A 27183-nucleotide genomic window follows, 5' to 3' on the forward strand; every position below is an offset into this window, starting at 1 on the left:
TACATGTGATACTCCCTCAATGTCAGCAAGTATCCCACTGCTCCATCCAAGTCTCCATCCACACAACATCCACCGGCTCAAGTCCTCTCAGCGTAGGACTTCTCTCTTGTGCTTTCGCAGTTGCAAACCTCTTCTTCGTTCTCCCGCCGTGATTCATACTTTGGAAGAACGGCAGCAGTTGGATACCGGGCATCACATTGTTGCTAGCCTCTTTCTGGGTCGCAGCGCTTTCGAGCAGCGCAACCCAGTCCTCCCACGGTACAACCTCTACCGTCTGGGATCCGCACTTTGCAGCAAGCTGCCTCTGTATGACTGGAAACAAATTGTTCCATGAGGCTTCTCTCGGGTTTGTAAGGTTATACACGAACAGATTTGCCTTACTGTCGTAGTCTTGCAGTGTCAGCTCTAGGAGGACGGTCGCGGGGACATCGACAGGGATCCAGGTCACTTTGTCCTGCTTGCCAAGCGATGCAGGCAGAACGCCCAGATGTCTTGACACTTTGATGATCTAAAAGGAATAGGTAAGCATCAACGCGGCTGTGGTCTAATTGATCACGAGGGGAACAAAGTCTTACCGTAGGAAACCATTCATTCCGCTTCCACACCCCCTTGCGTCCTAAACCATCTCCAGCACCAACAGGGCCGGCAATCTGGCCGACCCTCAATATCATTGACGGGACTGCCATCGCCACGGCACTTTCCACGATGAGAGCCTCCGCCACGAGTTTAGACTGCCCGTATCCCATGGCCGCCGTAGAGAGATCAGTGATTGCCTCCTCAGGCACTTCTGACCCGACCCAATGCTCGGCCACGCCCACCGACGAGACGAACGCAAGTCGCGCTGCGGACGAAGATTCCGCCCAGAAGCGGATCAGGTTATGCACGCCTGCAACATGGGGCTCGAAGGACGCTAGAGAGAGGTTGAAGTCTACTTGCCACTGATTATCTGGATTGTAGAGCAGCTATTAGCACTCGATACAATTCATACCCAGTATCAGACGGATTTGCGTGACTCACGAATGATATGGGTGGCTTGTGATTTCAGGTACTGGTAGTCCCCTTCATCAAGTCCGAGCATGACTTTGGAAAGGTCGGCCTGTCGGAAGTGGACCTTCTTGCGTACACTCCACTCCGCGCGTAGACCTCTGTGATTTGCAAGTTCCGTCTGTCGCTCTTCGCCGGAAGACGACCGGTTCAGACACCATATCTCTCTCACATCCTCAGCGCTTATCAGTTGGTCGAGCATGTAACTGCCCAGTGAGCCGGTGCTGCCCGTCAAAATGACCACGCCGGAACCTTCACGCGCTGACATCTTTGCTGGAGACTGCGAGGCGCTATGGGCTCCACACGAGTATTTTGCGAGCATCGCTTTCATCTCGTGAACCTTCTTTTGCGGCTGCATCTCTCCCGCAACATCCGACATCGTAGACCCATTCTGATATATCATGGAGAACAAAACGTCAGTAAGAGCGTTGACGGACGGGTGCTCGTAGACGACAGCGATGTTGAGGCTTTTCAGGACGGACGATTGATCCGCCATGCCACTGCGAATGTGCTTGAGGAGGCTAATGGCCTGTAGAGAATCGGCTCCGCCCGCGAAGAAGTCGTAGTTGTCGTCCAGGTCTGAGAAGCCTACGTCACGCACGACAAGCTTGCGGATATCCGACACCAGGCTTTCCCTGCTTGAGGCGTCGAATAGCTGTACTTGCGAGGCGATGCCGCCTTTAGTGTACATATCGTCGATCTCTTTCTGGTAGACGTCGAGCGTCAATTGTTTCTGCACTGTTCCTTTACCAGCTCTGAGAAATGGTTTGTCTCGGGAGGCGAAGATGATGTAGTCGTTTGAGAGTTGTGCGTGTTTTGGTGCGTCTTCGTTAGCCTTTCGGATAGCCGGCGCAAGCTCGTGCAACAACTCATCGCGGCCTTTCTCGGCGTCAACGTGGTCAGCTAGTTCCATGATTGCAGCTATTTGGAGTCGAGCCTGGCCACAGATCAAGACTGAAGATACCAGTGGGTTGACGCCAATCACGAGTTCCATCGACGTGGGATTGAATTTCTCGCCACTTGATAAGACGATTATATTGTCCGCTCGCCCCTCGTAGTGCCAAAGATCCTTCTTTGTGGGGTGAGGGGAGAAGAGATCTTTGAAGCAGTACTCTTGGAGATTGGGGAATGTCGTAAAGACTGTTTGCCACTGAGTCAGTTCAGGCTTGCGTACCGCCCACAACTCAGACAGACCCGACGGATGTGACCTGAGCTCAAGGCCGGTTTTTGGATGGAAGTGCAGGTAGTTCCAGTCCTGCCGGTCGGTATCGACGCAGGTAAGCCATCCGGCCTCCGAGGTACCCATGATTAGGATGAGCTTTGTTCTTTGGCATATCACATCGCCAATCTCCTGAGAAAGCGGGCCGCCTCCAAATGAGACGGCGCGAAGCTTGGACAGGCGCTCCATGGTACTCTCACTCTTTACCATGTCTTCCACGACCAGTGGAGCTGTAAGAATAATGTCCGGACGGGCGTGATCCATCATGTCCTCCAAGACCGTGGTCGTGAGGGGCACATGTGGGCCAAAGATTGCCGTTCGATTGCAATAAATTGGCCAAAGCAAGGCATTGCTCAAACCTGCCGACTAGCCAGCAATCAGTAACGACTCATGAAAAGCAACCTCGCAGTTTCACCTACATGGAACAAGGGGAACGTGACATAAACGCGAGCGTCGATCGTCTCATCAATGAGCAAAGGCTGTCCATCGATTGGGCCGCAAAGCAGGTGCGACTCGTTCGAGGCCGTGCTGGGCATGTATCGAGTCACCGGCTTCGGTAACCCTGTGCTCCCGCTGGTGTGAAGCATCCAACAGGGATCTTGTCTTGCCTCTTCGAAGCTCTTGCGATAAGGATACTGTTTCACGGGCTCAACTCGTAGCAGCTCGTCCAGGCTTGGCGAGATTGCAACATGCGGGCGCACTGCGAATAGGGAGTCGGCTAGATGGTCGTCTTGCGCGTTGGCGAGCCAATGGTGGCATTCGGCGCTTTCCAGAACCGCTCGGTGTCCCTCCAGACTGTTCTTGGGGGACAAGAACAGCATAGTGCGTCCCGTCTTGACGGCTGCCACGGTGAAGATGAGGTATCGGACATCGCCTGCGCCAGAATCAAGTCAGTACAGGGCATCAGCAGCATAGCTCAGCTTCAGAAACAGGCAAACCTGGACCAATGTATCCTATCACTTCGCCTCTCGGACTTTGACCAAACTCATCATCCAAGAACCAGGCAGCTCGGGAAATTGCATTCGCATATCTTTGGCACGACACCTTCTCCAGCCCATCAGTCGCTTTTTTCCCCCTCACGTATTCGTAGATGATGCGATCTGGAGTTGATGCAGCCAAGTCGTCAATGACTGTAGGGAACAGCCGGCGTCCCGCATCGTTTGGTAACTTCAAGCCCTGTAGCCTCAGGATTGCGATTGCCTATTTCGTGGAGAATACTACGTCCATTGAGGCACCTGTCAACATGGAACAAGACAAGACAACCCTGATGTCGTCGTTGCAACGCAATGCAGAGGAACAGAACGCACGCCTGTGGCTCAGCGATAGCACGAGTCGGCGTGAGTGATCCACCCGAGCTACAAGCTCGGCCGGGTTATGGTTCCGGATCAGCTGTACCACCTCGTCGAGCGGGATCCTGAACCCACCTCCGACACGAAAACAGACCCACCGGTCCGTGGGCCGAAGAAAGTCGATGAATAGAGCAAAGGCACACTGCAAAGGTGAACAGAGGAAATTGGCGATAGTCTCCCATATTCACCACCGTCCAAGCTTGAGAACCTCTCATAGCATAGCGAGCCACAATGCTTGAGTTCACTGTTTTCAAGGGCTCCGCCAGCGGTGCCATCGTCCAGGGCAGTACGACCCGCGATCTGAAGGACACCGAAGTCCTGGTGCGTATAACCCACAGTGGCGTCTGCTACAGCGACCAGGTACGTCAGTTGCTCCTTTTCTGTCCGAGTCGACTCATCTGCCGGACCTCCTTACTGAAGGGAACAAGAATTACCGCACTCAAGACATGGTCCTCGGCCACGAAGGTGCGGGCACCGTCCTCCAAGTCGGCGCCGCGGTGACGAGGTTTTCCCCAGGGCAGCGGTGCGCATTTGGCTATCAGCACTCCTCCTGCAACACGTGCGCCCAGTGCCTGTCGGGCAACGATGCCTTCTGCCCTCTCAAGGAATGCTATGCCTACGCCAACCGTGATCAAGGCTCCTTTGGCACCGCCGCCATCTGGGACCAGAACTGGCTATTCCATGTGCCGGAGGACCTCGCCAGCGAGCACGCCGCGCCACTAATGTGCGCGGGGTCGACTGTCTGGTCAGCTTTGCAGCTGTATCCGGCCAGGCCCACCGACCGGATCGGCGTGATTGGGCTGGGGGGCTTGGGACACGTGACAGTCCTATTTGCGAAGGCAATGGGCTGTGCTGTTGTGGTCTTCTCGGGGAGCGAGGGGAAGAGAGAAGATGCCGTCAAGATGGGCGCGGATGAGTTCTATGTGGTGACGCCGCAGACAACGTCGTTGGGTATCGGCAAGCCTCTGGACCGATTGCTCGCCACAGGAAATAAGCAGCCGGAATGGTCTCTGTTCCTCCCGTTAATGGCCCCGGTCAGTCTGCCTCGTCGTGCTTATGTACGCGTGCGTGCGCTTATGTCTCAACGGCTACTGACTTGAACACAGCGTGCCTCGATCTACCCGCTTACGATTGCGTTCGACAACCTCACGGTCCCTTTTATGCAGTTCGTGCTCGCTGGACTGCGCTTGCAGGGCGCCACCATATCTTCGCGGCAAGGGCTCCTAGAGATGCTAGACTTTGCCGCAAGAAACAAGATCACGCCATGGATTACCGAGTTTCCAATGACGCTGGAAGGTGTGTCAAACGCGATGGACACCTTGAAGTCGGGCGGGGTTCGGTACAGAGCAGTGCTTCGGGCATAGAATATCCAGTCATACTCAGACAGCTCTGAAGGGCTTGTTTTGAACTCGAAGGTCATCTCTTCCACGTGCTACATCGAGGAATCTAGGCCAGAGGCTTTTCCAAAATGACATTCATCGCTTGAACGACTCCTTGCGGGTCCTCCAGTACATGTTGGTGGCCAGCCTTGACCACTTCCAACAAGCTCCCAGTAATCGCCCCCTGTATCTCCCTTGCCGTGTCAATCGACGAGATCAGGTCCTGGTCGCCCGCGATAATCATAGTGGGACAGCTGATTCTCCCATACTCAGGATCAACATGGGTCTCGTCACACGCCGCCTCACACACCTGCGCATATCCCTCGCCGCTCTGCGCAGCAATGACCTCCCTGACAAAGGCCCGCACCACATCCGACGAAGAGGGCGCCACGTTCTTGGCGACTGTGCCGTCTGCCATGGCGGGCATGCCCAGCTCGCGGGCATTCTTGGCCATGCCTAGAATGAACGCTTTGGCGGCGGGGACGTTGGCACGGGTCTTGCCTGGGCCAAGGAGCACGAGAGCATGCACTTTGGATGGGAACTGAGCAGCATAGTGCATGAGCACCACACTGCCCAGACTGTGCCCGACCAGTACTACTGGCTCATTAATCTCCTCGTGAGCGAGGAGGGCGGCAACATCTTCAACGTAGGCGGGAATGGTGATGCGGCGCTTGCATTGCGAGTCGTGACCAGTGCGGGCGAGGCCTTTGAAGTCGAAGCGGATAATTTTGAACTTGGCGGCATAGGTGGTTATAAGCGGCTGGAAGAGGTTGGTACTACCGCCAAGGCCGTGACAGCAGAGCATGACGGGACCGGAGGGCTTGCCGTCGATGTCAACGTAGTTTGGGTGGCCATTGACCTCGACGAACTTGGATACGCGGAGGGTAGCCATGGTAGCTGCAGCTGCGGTCCGTTTTCTTTGATGGAATGATGAGATCAGGATCAGCAACGAAGTGCAGCCAGGGACAAGGAGAGGGCAGCTAAACATTCGATGGACAAGAAGTCGATTTGGTCACCTCAGCTGGTGGAATCCTTGGACCCCAGGAATCGACCCCACAGAGCTCCCGGCCGAGCTCGTTCGTGTGGTTGCATCCAATGATACATCAAGGTCGCGACAGTGGGGCCGGCCGACTCACAGCTACTTCTTTTCAGGTCCGACGGCATGGACTGGAACCTCAGCTCGTGCTGCACTGCCCGTCCAGTTTCTCCAGAACAACAACACACTCAGAAACATTACCTCAATATGCCACACTCAACCAAGCAGCCAGGCATCCAGATTGTGCCTTTGGCACATGGCAAGGACAAGGGCGGCGTAGACTTTGGCGCCGAAGTCTTTGGCGTTGACCTAAACAACTTTACAGGTAAGTCTGCTTTTGGCCACGATATTCACGAGAGAAGACATTCCAACTCCAGTGCAGATCACGAGTTCAAGACTATCGAGAAGGCGCTACACATGCACAAAGTCCTGATCTTCAAGGAACAACCTGAAATGCTTCGCCCGTCCCAGCAATACAAGCTCACCAAAGCCTTTGACCCCGAATCTTCCGGACAGTTTGCTCATGCAGGGACTGAGAGCGTTCTAGTCCGCCACAAGGGAGTCGACATCTTGGGCATCGTAAGCCCACCATCCATGTCCTGCATCATTTGCCAGCAAAAAGTTCTAAAACCTCTCTAGCCAGGCCGGATTTCCATTCCGTCTCAACCCCAGGTGCACATCTTGGGCCGCGGGCAGGTGCCACCCGATCACTACGGGCTTCCAGATGACTTTCAAGTCAAAGGCGTCTACAGCAAGAACTTCCACGCTGAGCCCCACATCTCTGACGAGGACGCCAAGGCGGGCGTCTCCCACTTTTACCAGTGGCACTTCGACGCCGCACTCTACGATATCCCTCCACCGCGCGTAGGGTGTCTTCTTGCGGTTCGTACGCCCAAGGGGCCAGACTGCACCATCAGATGGGAGGATGACGAGGGCACCAGCATGAAAGTCGGGCCTGGCGCCACTGCCTGTGCGTGCCAGACACTTTGAATCACCTGATTTCTGGGCCCAAGCACTAACGAGTGGCAGACGTCGCTGGCTCTCGCGCTCTCGAACTCGTCCCCGAAGACTTGAAGTCCATCGTCGAGCACTCCAGGATCCTCTACGCTCCCAAGCCCTTCAAGTGGATGTCCAAAGCACACTCCACCCATCTAGGTCACTCTCTAGTTACTGAAGGGCTTGAAATCCCGATCGAGGAGCTGGACTTCGACGAGGACAAGCTGAAACGGTACCCTATGATCTGGAATAACCCCATGACCGGCGAGAAATGTGAGCCATCATCACCACTCCTTCCTTTCCTCTGTTAAGTGCCTAGGTATGGATACTAACAGTAGAAAAGCACTGCAAATTCACGGTCAGGCGGCATGGAAGCTCTATCTCAAGTCCTCCGCCGACAGCGAGGAAAAGGTTGTGGACGACCTCGCTGAGGTGAGGGCCTTCATGGACAGGTTGATGCGTCCTGCGATTCAGCCAGAGAACATCTACGCCCACCATCACACAGAGCAGGACGTGGTGCTTTGGTACAACCGTGCTCTGTGGCACTCTGTCGTAAGTCCCACCTGCCTTACCAATCGAACAATGCACAGTGAGCAGGCGGAAAATTGTGTCGCTAACTGTTACCACTTCTTTACGCATCGATTTAGACTGAATTCCCAGACAGCTATGGGCCGAGGATTATGCATCAGTGCAACGTCGCTGCAAGTGACGACCCGAAATAGTAACAGTCGCAAGTGCTTTTCTGTGAGAACACTTCCTTTTAGCGTGTTCTTGTAGCTATCAACATTTGAAATCCAGTTCGATGCCTTTTGTCAATTATTGAAGCTGTTGTGACAAGTGAAAGTTTGGGCTTAGAGCACGCAAATTCATTTGCCCGCATTCGGTTTTCTGAGAAGCCTCCTCTTCCCCTCAATGCGCATTGCTTCCTTTGCCACATTCGATCGAGCCCATGGAGTTAGATAGTGACTATTGCCGTGTTCAAATGCCGATGCCCAGAGAGTCGGGACCGATGTGATTGCGCCTCCTGGTCGCAGACTAACTCTGCAAACCCCAACAGAAAGATAAGCCCCACTGGAGAAACTCGGCCGGGACTGATTACCATGTAAGACGATTGGTCCCAAGGACAAGTGGGCAGGTAGATCCACCTGCGATAGGAGAGCCGCGAACCCGGCCGGGTTTTTCGGAGCAAGAAGGAGAATGGGCGGCGGACCGTGTGACTGCTGTCATCGTGCGCCGTGCGGCGATAAGGCTGTCGAACGTCCGCTTACGTGTCTCCCAGTGCGCGCGACGCGATCAACTGGATATGGGAAGGGTGTTATCTATCTTTTGCGAACGTTTTCAGCCTCCATGACAACGTGCTACTCCCTTCGAGTCGATAGCACTCTACCAGCTCTCGCTACACAATGTCAACAGCAACTGAAACTATCGCGCAACCACTTGCAGCCGCCAGCACCGCAGCAGCAGCGGAAATCACCCTCCACACAAATCAAGACGATGAATTCCCCGTCATTGACTTTGGCAATCTCGCACGGGATCCTGAGGGAACTGCCGCTCAGATCTTCGAAGCCGCCTGCCGCTGGGGCTTTCTGGTTCTCAAAGGTCATGGAATCCCTAAGAAGGACGTGGACGCCATGTTCGCCTTGTCCGCCGAATTCTTCGACCAGCCCTCAGAAATAAAGGCTGAGAAGTGGATGAATCAGAAGCAGCAGGGGTACGATTTCAAAGAGTCCGTGTGAGTTTCCTGGTGGCATGCTCCCTTCCAGCGCTCTTTGATTTGCAACTATTGGCTAACGATGTGATGTGCGGGGCAACGATAGCATTGGAGTAACCGAAGGTTTCTGCTTCGGGTCCGTCGCCGGCGCGAACTTGACCTGCGACAACCTCTCCAGCTGGCGGGACGTCCCCAAGCGCACACAAGCCGAGGCCTTCCGTTCCCAATGCCGCAACCTCTCCGAATCCCTCCTCCAAACCTTCGCACGAGCCATGGACTTGGCCCCCGACTTCTTTACCAGCGCCCACTCCCCCGACAAAGACCCGGGTAACGTCCTCCGTCTTATCAGATACCCAGCTTTGCCGGCCCCTGCGGACCCGCGGTTCCCTCGCCTGGGCGAGCACACCGACTGGGGAACGTTGACGCTCCTGTTTGCGCGAACGCCCGGGCTGGAAGTCCGTCCGCCGGGTGATAGGGGATGGGTCCCTGCTCCGGTCGTGGAAGACGCCGTGATTGTGAATATTGCGGACGGCCTGGCGCTGTGGAGCGGCAAGGCGCTCAAGAGCACGATGCACCGTCTGTCGTGGGACAGCTTGCCGTACGATATGCACAGATACAGCATCGCCTACTTCGTCAACGCGAATGCGGATGCGCCACTCAAGATGTTGAAGGGTGAGGTGGGATCGGGAGGCAAGTACGTCGAGGCGCCGACGGAATTCGCGGCAACGTTTGGGGATTATCAGGCGGTGAGAATGCGTATGATCCATGAGAAGTTCAATACGGAGGGGACAGAGGAAGATCTCAAGGTTGATCCGGCCTTTGTCGACATGGTCAAGAATATTGGCGTGGCACACGGGACTGGGGTCACTTTCGATGGAAAGGGTCTTGAGCAGTAGATTGAGTGCACTCAACGCAGTGCTGATTATTAAGAAGCCTTTGACAGCGCGTTGCTTCTCCTGTATTTAAGCTTCGTCGCGGTGCGCCTTGTTCAAAAGAACATGCCTGACTTTGCGTCAATGTAGGCTCGTGAATATGGAGGAGAGGGCTGCTGCACTTCATGTTGAGTCCGTAGCTGATCCAGCCATCAGTTTCCTTGCACTTTTCAATATCTTCGATTTCGGGTTGTGAAATGTCCAATAAGCAGAGAAACTCCTTATCTTTTGCAGAACGGGTTGGAATTAAATGGCCAGAAATCAGGCGTTGCCGGCGACGCTATCCGCTGTAGACAATTATAAGACCGTAACACAACTAGAATGGCGCAACATGAAGCAGTCAAACATAGATTCTCGACTACAGAATAACGAGAGAAACTGCTGTTAGTAACGCCGAATCCGGTTAGTATATACCGCCACTTTCCGCGGCGTAAACAGAGTAGGCTGTCCCTCCTGTAAGTACAAGGTACTTCGGGACCCCGCACGACCCTAGATATACTCATTTGTACACCTATTATGTCAGGGCAGTGCGGGATAGACTGATCAGGGGCATATTTATACAGTACTACTTAAGGCTTGCAGCCATCGTGACGTTTTTCATAGCATGGAGCTAGACATCCATCATCCAGCTTCACCAATCCGACTTGATTTTCCACCCCATTGAATTCCTGCGCTTCTGCACCCGTTCTTGTACGCAATTGACTGACAATGCCATGATCAGAGATTCCCTCACAAGTGTCGCATCAACAGGGCGCTGTTGATGCGGCTGGCTCCCCCTCGAAAATCTGGTTTAGCCCCTATCTGGGAATACCCTCACTCTAGCCCAGGGCCAGAGTAAACCTCGCCGGAAACACCGCCGAAACTAGCAAGCGGTAAACTCCCTTCGGTCGTAGTGGTTGTTTTATCCCCGATCAGGAGAATCCTCACCCGCCCCAGGACAATACGGAGCTCTAGTCGTCGTTATTATAAAGTTTAAGGCCTAGTTCGTTCCGACGTATAGCGTGTCGTATAGGCGGAGGAGTCGATCCGCTATTTCTCGAATACTACCTAACCGCGGTAGAAATAATCGCGAATCTAGGTCGATTATATATTGTACGACGCTATCCTCTTCGTACGAGGTTAATTTCTAGTTATATAGTCGGAGATCGCGTTTCGTAGGTCGGCCGGCTCGTCTTCGTTAGAAGGTTATACGAGGTATATTATATAGCTATATAGCCTTTCGTACGGTTAATTCTGGGTTAGACTAGAGCGCCTAAAGCGCTAGAATCAAATCGCCTTCAATTAATGGTCGTACTATAATTATTGGTGGAGAAAAAGGGGAAAGAAGATAGCCTACACGAATATGGTAGGAAAGTGGCCCGCTTGCTTATGTGGCCCGCTTGCTTGTGGATTACGTTAGGTCGAGGTTTACGTTTTCTTATTCCGCGCAACCAACCACCCACCCAACCAACCGTCCGACAAACCTCTGCATACTTTATCAGTACCCCCTGCAGCTGACACAGCACATACCCCGCATCTCAAAACCGTGATTCTTGCTCGAAATCGCCAAGCCGCGCTGTCATTACTTATACCAACTCGCAAGCAATATCACCAACACACTGCTAGCAAGTGGCCCTCATACTCTCTTATCTGTTAGCATACTAACGACTCATCAGCTCATTCAAGAATCCGACCATGTCCCAAACCGTAGCAGACCAACAACCCGTGACCGACAACATGTCACTACGCGACATATTCGACACGATGAAAAAGGCCCCAGACGGGCGAGGCATAAACGCATTGGGCTATGACGGTGTGCTCCGCAGTTTCGACGAGGAACGTAATGTCGTCGATGCAGTTGGCCTCAACCCAATCCAGATCAGAGAGTACTACGAGAATTTTCCGCTACCTAAACGATTCCTCGCCGCCGACGGCCGCAACATATCTCGTGAGGACATGTTCAACCCCGCTGCGGAGAACATTCCCAGGAAGCCCACAGAGGAGGACATAGCTAAGATGAAGGCCCATAATGAAGAGTTGGAAAGGCGCGGAGTTACATGCTCTATTCCGGCGAAGTCAGCCGACGACAGCGAACCGTCCAAGTCACTGTGAGCTGGGCAAGTCAGCAGGCGACGGTGGCCCGATTCCAAGTGGGTTTGCTTTGATCACTGCAGAAGTTCCAAGGTCTCAATCTCGCTGTGCTCCTTTTGAGTAGTTGTCTGGTAATACTACGCATCATACATAATTCCGTTGGTTCTCAAAGCCATTTGCAGCAGCGTCATGGCGGTGAAGCCGCCGCGAGCCCTCGCTCATGTGTTGCCAATCCTCCTTCTGTGCCGCCCACACTGCGCTCGCGCTGGATCGTGATCCCGGGTATGATTTGTTATCCAGCAAATTGCTGCCGACGCGGCCGTTCAATCTTTTAGGAAGGAGCTTCGTGCGGAGGATGCAGATTGGCCGTGGCCAACCTGGCGCTTGTTGTCAGCGTTGACAAATCAAGCTTTCTTAACACGGCGAGTCACGCGCAATCTGGTGTTCCGCTGTTGGTCTGCTGGGGGGGTGTCAAAAGTTCCTGAAGCATGCACGTTGTTCGGAACCCTCCTACAGTGGTTGGTGGAAGATAACCATGTGTGACAGGGGTCGTTGCGCTGTTCCTTGCGACCTGTAGCCACTTCGACTAATATGTAATTCTTCAGTAAGGATTCCGTAGGAATTGAGTAGCCAATAGCGCCGATTGAAGTCTAATCATCGCTAGCCGACGATGAGGTCTTGGTTGGCAAGATAGGAAGGGTGTCACGACTTGATCCATATAAGTAGAGCAGCCTTTTCCGCCAGACAAGATGAGTGAAGCCTTCAACCCAATCCTCAGTGCCTACACTTTCTTCCTTATCCCGTCAAAGATAGCAAATTCGAACCGCCCAAGATGTAAGCCAACCTCTTCAAGATTCTCGCCATCGTGGCCGTATTTTCGACGGTCCAGTCGGCCCCAGTAGAGACTGCTGAGGGCCAGGTCACCGAGACCCGTAACAGAGTTTATATCAAAGGCATCGTACGTGCTCTACGTTAGCGTCTGGAAAAGCCTCATGTCGTGCTTTATATTACTTCTCTGAAGGCTAACACCAAGGATTCTTCTTCCAGGAATGCTATAAGAAGGACCCAGCGCCTCCTATTAGCGAAAAAGAGAAGGAGGGCGACATTTTTAGGGGAGTCTGCTTTAACTATACCTGCTGGCACTATGATCAGTGTATAGCTAGGGGTTGTCGGGAATGTAATATTTACTTCAACGACTGTGGCGATGAATTCATAAGATGCTATTAGCGTATTGCTAAAGGATCTCCTACCGTAGAGGAGGGAGGAAATGGATATGGGTAGAGGTTAACATGTGGTCCGATCTCGATGTTTTCAACAATTATGCTAGTGTTGAACGGGGCTTTTCGTGGAATTTTCGATTCTACGCTCCAACTTTCATATCTTAGAATAAGGAAATCGCCCAACCTAGAACCTCCGGCCGGGAAACACAATTCCAAGACATATTGTTCATGCCGTGCTCGGGACTTGCTCGTCTAGAGAGTGACACTTCAACACGTTGTCCCGCTGACCGCCTCGAAGCTCTGTTCGGCACCTGCCCAGCCTAGCCGCCTGACTGATATGTGCTAGGGTAAGGGTATAATCTAAGCTGAAGGGTATAGCGTAATTAGAGAACGATAGAACGAAGTCAAATGTATAAGAAAATGATGGGGATAAGAGCTTACTTATGTATTCTGGACATAGCCAGATTGGGTAGAGTGGCAATTGCTGAAACCACGCTAAGCCCTTCTAGAATGCCCCCAAACCCTGCGGGGACAACAGCACGTTCTCGACTACAAGGCAGAATGACCCGCTGTTTGCAACGACAGAATCTAGTTGATTACGAAAGATACAAATCATGTGGCTCCTACGCAAACTGGCAGCCTTTCTCAAAACAGCTCTCACGACGGTGGGATCGAAGCGGGCAGATTGACCTGGTGCATGGTTCTCGGCCCATACGAAGCAGGATACTCAATAAAAGTATGCTGCATGCACCGGTTGTTCCAGATAGCCACGTCTCCCTCCTCGTAAGGGGCAACCAGGATGTTTTCCGGCTCCAACATCCTCCTGTGAATCTTGTTCAACCAAGCCCGCACCTCGTCCACGTCGTCCACAATGCGTACGTGGGCTTCGGGCGAGTCTTTAAGCAGCAGCTTCTGCGCGATGATGGAGTGCACCATGAACGCCGGCTTGCCCGTCACCTCGTTGTGCCACACCATGGGGTACTCCTTCAACTTGGACTCCTCGACTGGTGGCATCTCATCGGCCGCTAGCTCTTTGCCCTGGCCCTGCGGTATGGTCATGCCCAGCGAGTCCTGCTTGCAGCGCGAGATCCACATGTAAGGATGAGGCGCATACGCGACGCGCGAGTTGTCCGCGAAAGCCCGCTCCTCGGGCGTCAGCATCTCATAGAGCTGCTCGCACGAGTAGAAGGCCGTCAAGCCGGGTGAGACCTTGATCTCGGTGCCGGAGCCGTCATCCCAGCGAAGGGTCTGAGGCGGGCCGCGGGGCAGGGTGAGAGCGCGTAGGGCCGTGACACGCGGCGGCTCCTTGTCGTACATTGCACAGTCAATGTGCCAGCGGCCGAAACGGGTGATGCCGTTAGCTATCTCTTCCGCTGTGGGCGGTGCCGCGTGTGTGTTCAGAATCGTCGAGGTGACAAAGTCCTTAGAGTGGCGCTCTTGTTAGGACATGGTAGGCTAGCTCTCGCAGCTTACTGGTCCCTAGAAGGATGACTTACCACTTCCTTCAGGCCATAGTGGTCATCGCCCTGATACCCGGCTCCCACTAGACGGACGCCGGGGACGCCTGGGATGCTGAGCACTGTGATCTGCACATCATCACCCGTGTTAGTAGGGTCCAGTCACACAAGTCAAGTCGACGCGAGGCTCTGTTGTTACTGACCGCCGCAAGCAGACTGGCATTTCCTTTATGCTGCTTCTTGACTGTTTCAATGGTGCCGTGACCATGCACAGGCGGTGCATTCGGATCGAAACGCTGCACAAAATTGAAATGCTTCTGCGGAGTCAAGGCCTCCTGGCCCTTGAAGATGACGAGCTGGTTGGTGAAGATGATCGTTTTCAGGCTCTGGAAGGTCTCGTCGTCGACATTGTTGAGATCGACACCCTCGATGGTGGCGCCAAACCTGACATTAGAGCCCTTACCTGGGTCGATTGGTGTGACCCTGATATCTGTTGACGTTGCGTGAGGCATTGTGGCGTGTTGCTGAGTCTTGGTGCCGCTCGTTACTGGGTGAGCAGCCCTAGAGGACGGGACTGTCCAGACAAAGGGCCTGATATCTTAACTGCACAGGATGGCTACCCCAACATGGCATAGCCTCAAAGCTCGAGCAGATACTCACATTTTGATCCTGTCGTGGCTGCTTATCGGAGGCAATGCGACACATCCGATGGAATGGTGCTCTGGCGCCCCGCTAGAAGTCGGGCGAGTTTTGGTACCCCCACTCCTGTGCCCAGGATACCCCAGGCTCGGAACAAGACAACCGGAGTCTAGATTGTGCCAGCCCCTTGCACAGTCTGGACCGTCTCCAACTGACATTGTGGCAGCATAGTTTCTATGGTGGCACATCAGATATGCTTATCATTCTCTCGCCACTGGAGCCTTTCGTCAGGAGACTGTACCCTATCACTTGAGTTAACGTTGTCACATGATGCCGGTTATCAGACCACGAGCAGAAACGGGCAAGGCTAGGCATTTCGTGATGGCAAGCACACGCAGCAGAAAGAGGCACATGGGCGAAGGTGTCAGGGTCGTGATAGACCATTGATTTCGTTGTAGGATTTATGTCTAATCTGAAGGACTGAGTTTCCACTACAGTATTGCCAGATTACAGGGCCTTCTCAGTGGCAGACACCTTCTTCTCCTCCACACTGCCATCCACGCTCGTTCCGCCGGCGACCTCAATGCTTTCGCTGACATTCATCTCATCCTCGGAGGCTTGGATCGTCTTCACAACCGCCACCCCCTTGGCAGGGAAGAAGTAGTTGAGGAGCCAGTAGACGAGAATAGTGGCGTGGTAGCCATAGAGCCAGCTGATGTTGTACAAGTTCTTGAGGCCTGCATCAATCGACACGGTCTTGGGCGAAACGGCATTAGCGAGGCCAGGAAGCAGAGGTGTCATGATGAGGACCGTGGTGAGTAAAGCCCGCCAGTTGATTCCGTGCTGCGTGCATCAAGTGGTTAGCCTCAGGCTTCGAGAATGTGAAATCAGAAGGCATGATCTTACCCAGTACCGATATCTACCCTCTGGGTCATACAGCCCAGGGACATCGTACTTGCCCCGCTGAATTAGCCAAAAGTCACACGTGAGCATCCCGGACATGGGCCCGAGGAAAATGGCGTAGCCGCTCATGAAGGAGAGGAAGACGTATGCAGAGCTGACCATCAGCCAGGGAACCAGGGCGAAACCACCAAGCAGGGAGCACAGAATCGTGCCCCTCCGGATGTTGATCCACTTGGGGAACAGCGACGTAACGTCATTGGCAAAGGAGAAGGAGTTGGCACTGATGTTGCAGCTGACCTGCGCCAGCACCCAAAGCATGGAGCAAACAAAACCCAGGAACCTGCCCCCGCTACCCTCCCACTTGGCAATCAGCTCGAGGGGTGTCCACATGTCCTGACCGTAGACGACACGTCCCGCACCCATGGCCACGATGCCGAAGAGGGAGGTGATGATCTTGATGCCTGGGATGAAGGGTGCCTGCCACAGGTGTGCACGGGAGTCTCTGCTCATGCGCGTGAAGTCACTAATGTTGACGGACAGCGAGTACCACCCGCCCGTGATGGACGTGAGCGCTGCCAGCCAGGCCCAGGCACACGCGCTGCCGGTGAGGGTGGCCGGCTGGTTGAGGATTGCGTTTACGCCATTGGCTTTAACGCAGATCCAGATGAGCATCCCCACGGCCATGGGGGGCACAAGAATGGATTTCACCAGGAAGAGCTTCTGCAGCTTGTGCGAGGGGATGAGAAGGAAGGGAAACTGGATGAGGTGGAAGATGACGTAGGAGACCATGGACTTTGTGGTGATGCCAGCCGATGGTGGCAGGGTGTTGGGCAGAGTGGCGAAGCTGGGCCAGATACAGGTGATAGCCTGCCCGACTGCCGCGCCGCCGCCGACGCTCTGGATGCCTAGCCAAAAGGCGGCGAGGATGGCTCGGGAGACGACACAAAAGTAGCTGAACCAGTAGCCGTAGCTCGAGCGGATGGCAATGGGGAATGGGACGTGCAGGGTGGCTCCGACATGGCCGTTCAATACTACCATATCCACACTCAGCATCCATCCGCCAGTGCCGAGTCGGCTTTCTTGGTATCAGATGCTGGGCGGTTGGCTTGCTTACTGGTGGCAATCATGTTGCAGATCCCCGACACGAACATGATCAGGATGGCATCGTTGGTTCCCAATCCAACTATAAGAATCGAGGAGCCGGTTTGCCAGGTGGCCACAGTGAGCAAATCGCTCAACCAGTAGCCACAAAAGGCCCATGACCCCCAGGTTCGACGCTCGAGGGGCACCGGATCTTGGTCTGCGGGTGAGAAGTGTCAGCCTGGTGGCCTGTGCTGCGAAGTGCACGGCACTCATCAGCAGTTCTGGCATACCGGCATTCGTCCACACGTCTGCAGGCGCAACGCTGCTCGTCTGCTTGGGCAATTTCCAGGCCTCGATCGTGGTCATGCGAGCCTTGACCTCGTCCTTGCTGGGCAAGGTCGCTTTTGGCATTGAGAATCCCATGATGACGACTTGTTTCTGTTGCTGCTCTGCGGAGTGTCGAGATATCGGCGGATGGCCGGTCTCTTTGAGGCCGGATACCACCATGTCTAAAAGTGCTGCATCTCATGTTGTCGATCCAAGCCCAGAGACATGATTGACCAATAGACACCAACGCGGTGGAACCCATGGCCGGGGGAGATAGCATCGCCATCAACGCATCTCGGCCCAGATAAGATAGCCCAAGGCGCGCTGGCCACTTAACCCTGTGGTTGGTCTCCAATTGCAAGGCGTGGCACAGTCTGATGAGAGAAAGCCCGAGGCGCCACCACCAGATAAGCGAAAGGATGTAAGCCAGCTACAGATTCCCTGCAGCGGCACTAACTACGATGAGAATCCGTGGGGGCGGGGGTGGAGCCACCCGACGGCAAGAGATAAAGAAACCCGACCTAGAACTGGCCCGGAACCCTACCCTACCATACTATCTGGACGTCCAGGAGTCCTGATGGGAGTGCGGGTTTTGGCACCATGACATGCCGATAGCGATGGATGAACCCGGCGCAAGAGTCACGCAGCGCGCGCCGCAATCGTGCCAGCTGTGCCAGGCCAAGAAGCGGCGATGCTCGAAGACAGTGCCCTGTACGGCTTGTGTGAGTCAGGGCATGGCTAACCAGTGCCGTCGTGAGCATGTTATTGTCACAAAGCATCTCCGGACTGCCAAGGCACAACACCAGCACCGGATGAGGCGCGCTGAAGGGCAAACCTCGGTACGTGATCATGAGCATCGCAGGCTGGCCGTGACTGGCGTAGTTGCTGAGGCTGAGGCGGAGGCCGAGGCCGAGGGGTCTTCGAAGCATCCGTCACCCGACCACGAGGCGACAGCGGCCATGCTCGTCAGCTTCTCGCATCAAGTATCATCCGGCTCAGATTTCAATTTCGATTCCGTCTTCGCCGTCCCGCCGCTGCCGCAGTCACGGCCGCAACCCACGTCTCAAGCCCACAGACCGCCGACTAACGTTACACACCACGGCCCTGATCGTCCATCAGATGGGCCGCAGCCTTGGGACGAGACTGGGGACGGGGACCAATCCCCGGACATGGAGGAAGAAGAACAAGAGGCGAGCCCTTTTGAGGCGACGCTGACTTCGTTGGAGTTCATGGTATGGGGTCGGCAACGCGACGGGAGCAACCCAGAGCCACAATCCATGTTGCCTCTGCAATGCAATACCGACACCGACATCCTGTCTCAGCAGCAGGCCCTCGAGATTCTCAGATACCACTGGAAGTGGCTGACGTGGACGCACAACATCATCTACTGGCCGGGGTTCCGCGAGGAGTGCCAGCTCTACTGGAAGGAGGGCCTGGTGAAAGAGAAGGCGTGGCTAGGGCTTTACCATGCCGTTCTTTGCGTTGGTCTTCACCACATGACTTCCGAGCAACGAGGCGAACTCGGCGTTTCTCCCGGTCAGCATGACCCTCTCCCCCACAATAAGCCAAGTTTAGAAGACTCACGACATCAGGTCCCGACATACTGGCTCAACTGTATCAGAGATGTGTCAAGGCCCTACAAGACGCCCAGTACGCCTCGTTGCACACGCTGGTCAACGTGCAGACCATCTGTATCTTGGTGCTTTGTGCGCATGACTTCAAGTATGATAGCCCTGGCTTTTCCCTCTTACCCTGCCCCGTGGAGCGAGCCCTGACTGGAAAGACATAGTGGTTCCAATCTCCTTTCGGTTTTGCTGTCCTCTGCAATCCGCATAGCCCAGGCACTTAACATCCACCGCTTGGGCCCCGACCCCGTCGAACCGCTGCCATACCATCAAGCAATACAGCGCGAGCTGCGGAAAAGCATCTGGATGTTTCTGTCCACACAGGACTGGTTTCTCATCCCCTTCAGCAATGCACAATCCATCTTTCCTAGCTATTGCACCACACCTCGGCCCGTGAATTGTAATGCCATAGCCGGCCTGGGCTCAAAGCAATCGAAAAACTTGTTCTCTCCACGACTAATGGAAGAGCCGACGCTCATGAGCTATCAGCTCATCTCGAATAGAGTCGCTGACGTCCTACGAGCCTACTATGACGACACCTCCCTGTTCGCCAACGACATCATCCAGGATGTTGCCCTACGGAAACTCTACGATAGAGTCCTACGAGCGGACTCTGAAATGGACGGCATCACGAAGTCATTGCCAAAGTACCTGCTAGCGGGACACTCTCTGGCCCACGGCGGAAAGCTGCCCTGTTACATCCCGCGCCAGAGATATCATCTGGCCATCTCGATTGCCCATAAGACCTTGACCATTCATCGTCGATTCTTCCTCCGAAGTCCCACGGATAAGTGGTACAACTACACAAAGGCATGTATCCCCTGACTGGGGCAGGACAATGGACGAATGGCCGGTGATAGTTCTGACGATGTCGTCTAGGTCAATGACGTCCATTGCGCCCGCACAATCCTCACCCAGTTCCGCGCCAATTCTGATGAAAGCACATCGCGCAACCTCTGGACGGTTCTTGCTCACGTCGTCAGCGCCTGTGTGAGTGTCTCTCATTATCTGCTTCGTCAGCAACGCGCCTCTTACCATTATGCTCATTGATCACCTGCCAGATCATCCTCCTCCTCGAGCTAATCTTCAGTCAAGACCAAGACGATCCCATCGGCGCGGCAGCCAAGCACCAACTCGTTTCGGATTCGGTGGTCCAGCTCAAGACAGCCAACAAGACAAGCACCATGTCCATTCGCGGCATCTCGCTGATCGAGCTGCTCCTGCAGCACAGCAATAACGATCTGAACAACAAGTCGGCGAATCCTCTAGATCTAAGGGCCATTGCGGCATACCTGGCCGCGCACAGCTCGCCAAAGTCTGCGGCACAAGTCCCACCGCAGTCGGACGGCGTGAGTGGCGACGGGTTCGCTATGGATTTCGACAAGGAGGAGTTTGATCTGTGGGTTCAGAGCCTGGACGTGCCCGACGTTTTGCAGAGTGGTTTCTCATCGAACATGTTGGATTGACACGGAAGATCCACTCACGTTAAATGCCGGGGGAAAGGTGGCAGAAGCGCATGCTACAACTCACTATGCCCTATGCCGCAACGAAATTGCTGTCACCGATTTTGAGCGTTTGTTATAAATGAAGTCGCGAGTCGCGGGTGGCGTGGAGTACCCAGGAACAGGGACAGCCGACGAACTTAATTGGTTCTGAAGTGTGAGCCAGGTCGTCCTTGACCTTCGCGAGATTCACATCTACCTTATACATGATGAAGTATGGCATCTGCCTGATAATTCGCAGAATGCCGGGTGCTTCGCGACAAGGGAGCGTTCATTTATTGTTCCGTCACGGGTCGGCCAGTCGCGCCAGGATCTCCTCATGGTCCCCGTCCCCTGGGCCGGCACCGGTGGCCACGACGGACATGCTTCCCCGCATGGATCCACCCCCGTGCTTTCCCCTGGCGACTCCAGGCGGGTTTTCATAGTCCGGAGGCTGCACCTCCGCGTCTATCCGCACCAGGCAGAATTCAGACGCCAATTCAGGTGGTTTTAGGGGTCCAAGGTCTTTCTATTCCACCACTCTCAGCATTCGCTGTCAGTTGACTAACCAGGTTACACAAAACGACGAGAGGTCGTCTACTTTAAATATCCAGTTCAGCCGCTACCAATAAGTAGGCTGGCACAAGCAAATATTAGAACTATGAATGCAGCTCTTGACACTCCTCGCAGCCAAGGACATGGGTAGATCAAAAGGCTGAGGGATTACGGATATTGTTCATTATTGTCCCAAGGGCTAGCTAAGATACATTATCGGCAGCCCTACTTGGCCCTGATTAGCAAGTCATAGATGCGTCCATTCGAAACGAAGACTCAGTTTTGATACTGAGGTCCGAGGGAGAACATTAAGCAGTGTCTCGAGTGTTTCATGAACCCCTATTGATACATTGGAACACGTCAGGCGAAAGGGTTCTATCACAAAGTCGAGCAGAGTGGTTGGATATGTAGATTGCCCTGGTTTCCTCTATTGTATGGCCAGTCACGTAGACAAGAAGGCATATCTTCCATCAAGCAGACCGCGGAAGCTTGAACACGCTGGTGTTCATTCACTCTACTCCTGTTTCCTAGCAGTCTGCAAACACAGCTGAATGTCGAGGGCATAATCATGGCAATTATGGCCCTACATCACACCTATGAATGCGTTTCGGCCGTAGCTTCCTTACGTATCGAAGGACGTATACGATGAGCTTAGCCGGCAGTTTCTAGTGCGGACTCCTTCTCATCCGAAGCCATCAGTAGGTCACTTTTCCCATCTAAAGATGCCGCTATTCGGAACTATCTGTCTCCACGTCCAATTGCCATTTGTAAAGCCTTGAACGTGGAATTTATTGGTGTATCGTTGGATGCGGAACGAAATCGAGTGATAGGTCGACGCGGGATTTCAATGAGCCAATCGCAAAGGGAGCTTATTTGGGAGAGCAGCCAGGACGAAAGCGATCAACGGCGGTGACATGCAATTTATTCCGGGGACCAAGTGATCTTGGCTAGTTCGACACGGCCCCAGGGTTCATTCTGGCGATCATACAGGGAATTGTGTCGCTGCCGGTGGAGCCGCCCCAATCACGACGACGTGGTGCCACGGGCTAATAAACAACTTTACCCCAGCTAACATTAGGCTAAATCCAAGCAATTGCCGAATAACGTCGCTGCGCCGATCTCGATAATCCGGGGTTTGTGGGGGAAAAAAGAACTCGTATAACTACGTAAACGTAGCCGCGTGCCAGCGAGGGAATCTATTTGGGTCTTCTCCAGTACACCATTGAGAGAAGGGCACAACGCATTCATTGGCAATGAAGGTGCTGACTCTTCTGTGCTTTTTCTCGGGCCTGATTTCTCAGTGTCTCGCGTTAGCACCCGCAAGATCGACATATTTCAACCCCGTCTTGACCGGGTGGCACTCTGATCCCTCATGCATACGCGTGGACGACATTTTCTTCTGCGTCACTTCGACATTTGAGTCGTTTCCGGGGCTCCCCATCTACGCCTCCAAAGACCTCATCGACTGGAAGCTAGTGAGCCATGTCTGGAATCGCGAGAGCCAGCTTCCAGGCGTCAGCTGGAACACGACGCAGCAGCAGCAGGGCATGTACGCAGCCACCATCCGCCACCACGCAGGCGAGTTCTGGGTCGTCTGCGAATACCTAGGACTACCCGTCGGCAACATCGGCGTGTTGTTCCGAACCAAGAACCCCTTTGACGAGACGAGCTGGAGTGACCCGCTGCGCTTCAAGCCCACCAAAATCGACCCGGACCTCTTTTGGGACGACGATGGCAAGCTGTACGTGGCGACGCAGGGCATCATCCTTCAGGAGCTGAATCTGCAGACTGGGGAGCTGAGCGAGCCACCCGTTTCGCTCTGGAACGGGACTGGGGGAGTGTGGCCCGAGGGACCTCACATCTACAAGAAGGACGGCTGGTACTATCTCCTGATCGCCGAAGGTGGTACTGCCACCAACCATGCCGTCACCATGGCCCGGTCCCGCAGCCTGACGGGACCCTACGAGCCACACCCAGAGAATCCCATTCTGACCAACCGCAACACCGACGAGTACCTGCAGACAGTCGGCCACGCCGATCTCTTCCAAGACACCAAGGGCAACTGGTGGGGCATGGCGCTCGCCACCCGCTCCGGCCCCGGCTACAAGACGTACCCCATGGGCCGCGAGACGGTGCTGTTCCCCGCGACGTGGGAGAAGGACCAGTGGCCGCGGCTGCAACCCGTGAGCGGCAAGATGACCAGCGCCTGGCCATTGCCACCGAGAAGCCGGGCAGGACTGCCGGGCGACGGGCCCTTCAACGCCGACCCGGACGTCTACGACTTCCCACCGGGAAAGCCCATCCCGCGGAACCTGGTACACTGGCGTGTACCCCGTGCTGGCGCCTTCACAGTCGGGCCCAAGCCCCACGGCGGGCTGCTGATCGTGCCCAGCCGCGCCAATCTCACCGGCATCCCCTTCTCGACAGACCAGATCGAGCTGAGCGGTCAGCGCGGCATCTCCTTCATCGGGAGGCGCCAGACGCACACGCTCTTTAGCTTCAGCGTCGACATAGAGTTCAAGCCCCGCGCGGCGGGCCATGAGGCAGGCGTGACTGTCTTCTTGACGCAGGTGAACCACATCGACCTCGGCATCGTTGCATCAGAACCCCCAGCAGGGCCTTCGGGTAGTGGTGGTAAGCCATCCCTGGCACTGCGATTCCGTGCCATCGGTACGGGTGGCGCGCCTCAGCCCAACGTGGTGCCCCTGCCGAGTCCCTGGCTCCGAAGCGATGGCACCGCCTCAGTGCGTCTGCAGATCGACACGCTCAACACCACGCACTACTCGCTCTCTGCCATGCCTGTCGCGCCCGTGAAACCCGGCCCAAAGCTAGTAGTCGGTACCGCACCGGCTAGTCTTGTCAGCGGCGGGAATGGATCGTTTGTGGGGAGTCTGGTAGGCGCTTATGCTACGTGTAATGGGGCAGGCACTGGCTTGGACTGCCCTGCTGGCGGTAATGTGCTGGTCAAGCGATGGCGGTACACAGGTCTTGCGCAGTACTTTTCTGCCACGGACAGTGTGCCCACGTTGTTGCCTTAGGCGCGGTCAGTGGTTGTGAGAGCTCCGGAATTTCCTGAAGAAGAGTCTAAGGCAGTGACTTGTGTGACAGAACCTAGCAAGAGTAAAGCGCGTTCTCTACTACGAATCCTAGTCAGGTCATTTGAAAGTCGCGTCCACTGCTGCCTGGACCTTGTCTCATTGATGCTTCCGGAATGGTAAGATCATGGCCACGTAGAGAAGGAATAGCGGCCTTCGACAGCCGATTCATCTCCTGCTCCAGATGGGTCGTGTTTTCTCATATTTGACGTTGCGTGACTACCTGCATTGCATTCCATGTTTCATCGGGATAATACCGTGGGTTTCACGGCTTACGATCACGACACCCGCGAGGAGGATACTGCCTACATGGCTAGCCTGGGAATTCTCACTGGCGTGAACTTGGATCTCGCGGCAGCAGAGACATAAAGGGCCGTGAACAATATGTAGCCATTACAACAGAGCAAAAGTGAATCTTGCACGAGTACCAGCCTTGTGCATATGTGTACCAGAATACTTGCCCTCGTATTAAGCTCACGATACGTCGTCTTACAAACTCACAATAATTCTCAGATTGATCATCAATACCACGGCCTGTAGCAACATAATTAGGCTTTGGGGAGCCTTCTGGCTCGGTGAATATATGTATATACCTAGCGGATCTATCGTGATCTTGCTCTTATATCGTTTTTCTTAGTTTTACCTTGGACTTCCCAGTTATTTACAAAATGAGTCAAGCCTCTTTCGAATCATTATCATCTCAATATCTAAAGGTCTGGCGGGTCACAGACTTTTGCAAGCCGACTGCAGAACCGAGCTGTCCCTCCGCAGCACCTTGGTTGCACCCAGGGCAAGGTCGAACTCTGCGGAGAACCAGGATTCCTCGTCCATAGGCACAGTAGTCTTGAAGAGCGTGTAGCCACCGACAGTCTGGCCCGTGCTGGCGAGACTTGCCGACCGCGTGGAGAGGAATGGCGCGAAGGACTCGTTCAACCGGGAGGCCTTGTAATTCACGTCGAGCGCTAGGAGTTCGTTGGCGCGGTCTGTACGAACGGCGGCAACAACGGTTAGGTCGTGCGTGTTGGTGGCGGTGGTTGTCAGGCAGGACTGAGCCCCCTGGTACAGCAGGCTATCGTCGATGGGGAAGCCATGTTCGGTGCCGCCGTTGTCGAACACGGTGACGGCGCCCGTGGAGGGCTTGGTCATGCGGACCTTGAAGCCGCTGATGCCGGCGTCGGCGTCGAGGTCCGAGGTGGCAAAGTTGAACCAGGCAAAGCTGGAGCCATGCAATCCAGTTGTGACGCCACCGCGGAAGGTGAGCCGGGTTGTCGGGATCGGGGTCGACACGGGCTGATTGTTGCGGTCGGTGTAGATGAGGTCAATCTGCATGTCGTTCTCGTCACGGGACGAGTCTGCGTCGAGACGGATGCGGATTCGCCCCGCGAAGGAGATGGTCAAGTTGGCAGTGAGGGCGAGTGTATCGATGTAGGGCTTGACATCGATGGGGACGATGGGGTCCGAGAGGACGACGCCCGCCGGGACCGTGTTGATCATGCGGGTGAGGACGCTGGCGCAGGTGGCGCGGAAGACGGCCGGGTCGGCGAGAGCCCGGGCGGTGGCGTTGGCATCGGCGCCAAAGACGCGGTGGTCGGAGCGGAACGTGGCGTTGTGGCTGACAACGAGGGGGTTTTGAGTGGTCCCGTCGAGGTACTCGGTGACGACTTGGTTGTCGAAGATGGCCGCCGAGTCGCCGCCCTCGAACTGGGTCGTGTTGCCCGGGGTGGCGTCCGGGTCTCCGACGATTTGGGGGAAGTCCTCGTGGTGGACGCCGCCGAGCGTGTGCCCGCAGGCGACGAGGGCAATCATCTCGGCCTTTGAGAAGCCCTGCCTGGCGAAGGCGGCCGTGTGGGTGGCGATGTCCTGGTCGGGCTTAGGGACGCCGGTGGCCCCGGGTCCGGTGGCGTCGACGCGGCCGGCGCGGAACTCGATCGCCGGCCCCCCGCACATGTCGACCGACGCCACCACCCCAAGGGCGATGAGGTCGGCGAGGGGCACGTGGGCATTGTAGAACCCGGAGAAAAAGGCAAGCGTGTTGTTGAAGGCGGCACCCTCGTTCTCGTCGCGGGCCGTCTCGTAGCGGATGCTCGCGTCGATCCCGCCCGTGCCCGCCGCCACGTCGGCTGTCGCCATGTCGTGGTACGCCACCCGCAGCCACTCGGCGGCGTTCTGCACTCCGCGCCGCCCGGTCCCGAAGCCGCATGGGTTGACGGCGTCGATGAAGCCCAGGCGCACCGCTCCCGCCTGCAGGCTGTACACGTCCTCCACGATGTCGTACTGGCCGGGCCATACGTAGGCCGCGGCGCCCATGGCCATGGCCGCAGTGCTGGTGATTGTTGCCCGCATGTTGTTGTTGTCGTTGTCGTCGTACAGAGCAGAATGAGTCGGTAGGTGCTGCTTGTTGTCCCGGCTTAAGACTTCTTCTTATAGCCAGTCCTATAGTATCCACCTGCCTTGTCTAGACCCCGGCCACGATCCTTTGTTGACCTCGTATCCTGAATGGGTCCATGCACAACTACCCCTGGTCCACGCGCTGTTGCAATGGTGCCGGCATTAGGAAGGTGGGCCCGTCCCGTCAGGCGGTCCAAGACCTTCAAGGCCGCTCGTATCTGCCGTGTGCCTGTCCGTGCGCTCGCAGAGGCGGAGCCGGTAGTTGGTGGACGGGACGGGGCTAAATTCGACTCCCAGAATTCAAGATCGGCACGGCACGGCATGACACGAGTCTCTCTTTACCGTCATTCTCCAGTGCCAACTGACCTAACTCTATTCCTTCCCAACAAGCCGATAGCTCCACCTTGCCCGCCCCGCCTTCACGACGTGCCCGGATTGACTGCTTCGCATGTGCCACTCCGTTGTCTCGTTGGCCCCGTGCTGTATGCAGATTGCAAGGGGCATCGTGCGCAGAGAAAATCGAAATCTCAAATTGACCCACGGTAAACACGAAGAAGGTCAATGACCCGAGCCTGGCCCAGTACGCCAACACCGTTTCGCATGACTAGCTCTAGCTCTAAACACGCTTTACACAATATCGTGGTACATTTTCTCAAAATCCCAAAGATGAGGGC

The 27183-nt window shown here is 55.2% G+C and overlaps 12 protein-coding genes across 12 annotated transcripts; 7 read left to right on the top strand and 5 right to left on the bottom strand.

The window, feature by feature from the left end:
- Positions 1–22: 22 nt before the first annotated feature.
- On the bottom strand, positions 23–3415 carry B0I36DRAFT_251534 (uncharacterized protein; the record flags this gene model as incomplete). The annotated part of the gene is made up of 5 exons (XM_046150620.1): positions 23–508; positions 576–946; positions 1018–2629; positions 2683–3137; positions 3202–3415. Coding segments are annotated over 5 exons (3138 nt in total), but the record flags the coding sequence as incomplete, so codon positions are not given.
- A 428-nt stretch (positions 3416–3843) lies between these two features.
- On the top strand, positions 3844–4976 carry B0I36DRAFT_367211 (chaperonin 10-like protein; the record flags this gene model as incomplete). Its single annotated transcript, XM_046159420.1, has 3 exons — positions 3844–3972; positions 4041–4646; positions 4719–4976. 3 exons carry the CDS (start codon positions 3844–3846, stop codon positions 4974–4976), a joined length of 993 nt encoding a protein of 330 aa, XP_046006927.1.
- An 82-nt stretch (positions 4977–5058) lies between these two features.
- On the bottom strand, positions 5059–5883 carry B0I36DRAFT_252231 (Alpha/Beta hydrolase protein; the record flags this gene model as incomplete). The annotated part of the gene is made up of 1 exon (XM_046150671.1): positions 5059–5883. One exon carries the CDS (start codon positions 5881–5883, stop codon positions 5059–5061), a length of 825 nt encoding a protein of 274 aa, XP_046006928.1.
- A 351-nt stretch (positions 5884–6234) lies between these two features.
- Positions 6235–7745, top strand: B0I36DRAFT_251464 (alpha-ketoglutarate dependent xanthine dioxygenase; the record flags this gene model as incomplete). The annotated part of the gene is made up of 6 exons (XM_046150617.1): positions 6235–6352; positions 6410–6606; positions 6667–6997; positions 7057–7296; positions 7367–7575; positions 7671–7745. 6 exons carry the CDS (start codon positions 6235–6237, stop codon positions 7743–7745), a joined length of 1170 nt encoding a protein of 389 aa, XP_046006929.1.
- Positions 7746–8426: 681 nt separating this feature from the next.
- Positions 8427–9739, top strand: B0I36DRAFT_296115 (uncharacterized protein; the record flags this gene model as incomplete). Its single annotated transcript, XM_046151884.1, has 2 exons — positions 8427–8749; positions 8913–9739. The coding sequence occupies 2 exons, from the start codon at positions 8427–8429 to the stop codon at positions 9628–9630; spliced, it is 1041 nt and encodes a 346-aa protein (XP_046006930.1). The 3' UTR covers positions 9631–9739.
- Positions 9740–11110: 1371 nt separating this feature from the next.
- Positions 11111–11950, top strand: B0I36DRAFT_333085 (uncharacterized protein). The gene has a single exon (XM_046155171.1). The coding sequence runs from the start codon at positions 11341–11343 to the stop codon at positions 11755–11757; it is 417 nt and encodes a 138-aa protein (XP_046006931.1). The 5' UTR covers positions 11111–11340; the 3' UTR covers positions 11758–11950.
- Positions 11951–12224: 274 nt separating this feature from the next.
- On the top strand, positions 12225–13266 carry B0I36DRAFT_333087 (uncharacterized protein; the record flags this gene model as incomplete). The annotated part of the gene is made up of 3 exons (XM_046155172.1): positions 12225–12254; positions 12590–12694; positions 12784–13266. The coding sequence occupies 3 exons, from the start codon at positions 12225–12227 to the stop codon at positions 12961–12963; spliced, it is 315 nt and encodes a 104-aa protein (XP_046006932.1). The 3' UTR covers positions 12964–13266.
- Positions 13267–13613: 347 nt separating this feature from the next.
- Positions 13614–14925, bottom strand: B0I36DRAFT_392852 (uncharacterized protein; the record flags this gene model as incomplete). The annotated part of the gene is made up of 3 exons (XM_046161447.1): positions 13614–14378; positions 14453–14542; positions 14617–14925. 3 exons carry the CDS (start codon positions 14923–14925, stop codon positions 13614–13616), a joined length of 1164 nt encoding a protein of 387 aa, XP_046006933.1.
- A 634-nt stretch (positions 14926–15559) lies between these two features.
- On the bottom strand, positions 15560–17449 carry B0I36DRAFT_251586 (NCS1 nucleoside transporter; the record flags this gene model as incomplete). Its single annotated transcript, XM_046150624.1, has 4 exons — positions 15560–15895; positions 15959–16986; positions 17070–17255; positions 17329–17449. 4 exons carry the CDS (start codon positions 17447–17449, stop codon positions 15560–15562), a joined length of 1671 nt encoding a protein of 556 aa, XP_046006934.1.
- A 650-nt stretch (positions 17450–18099) lies between these two features.
- On the top strand, positions 18100–20719 carry B0I36DRAFT_387593 (uncharacterized protein; the record flags this gene model as incomplete). Its single annotated transcript, XM_046161197.1, has 5 exons — positions 18100–18901; positions 18958–19087; positions 19155–19560; positions 19870–19980; positions 20052–20719. 5 exons carry the CDS (start codon positions 18100–18102, stop codon positions 20454–20456), a joined length of 1854 nt encoding a protein of 617 aa, XP_046006935.1. The 3' UTR covers positions 20457–20719.
- A 1560-nt stretch (positions 20720–22279) lies between these two features.
- On the top strand, positions 22280–24064 carry B0I36DRAFT_367219 (glycoside hydrolase family 43 protein; the record flags this gene model as incomplete). The annotated part of the gene is made up of 1 exon (XM_046159421.1): positions 22280–24064. The coding sequence occupies one exon, from the start codon at positions 22280–22282 to the stop codon at positions 24062–24064; it is 1785 nt and encodes a 594-aa protein (XP_046006936.1).
- A 574-nt stretch (positions 24065–24638) lies between these two features.
- Positions 24639–26483, bottom strand: B0I36DRAFT_333089 (heme peroxidase). The gene has a single exon (XM_046155173.1). The coding sequence runs from the start codon at positions 26462–26464 to the stop codon at positions 24845–24847; it is 1620 nt and encodes a 539-aa protein (XP_046006937.1). The 5' UTR covers positions 26465–26483; the 3' UTR covers positions 24639–24844.
- Between the last annotated feature and the right edge of the window lie 700 nt (positions 26484–27183).

The sequence above is a fragment of the Microdochium trichocladiopsis genome (genome assembly GCF_020744255.1).
Source record: "Microdochium trichocladiopsis strain MPI-CAGE-CH-0230 chromosome Unknown B0I36scaffold_10, whole genome shotgun sequence".
NCBI classification, from domain to species: domain Eukaryota; kingdom Fungi; phylum Ascomycota; class Sordariomycetes; order Xylariales; family Microdochiaceae; genus Microdochium; species Microdochium trichocladiopsis.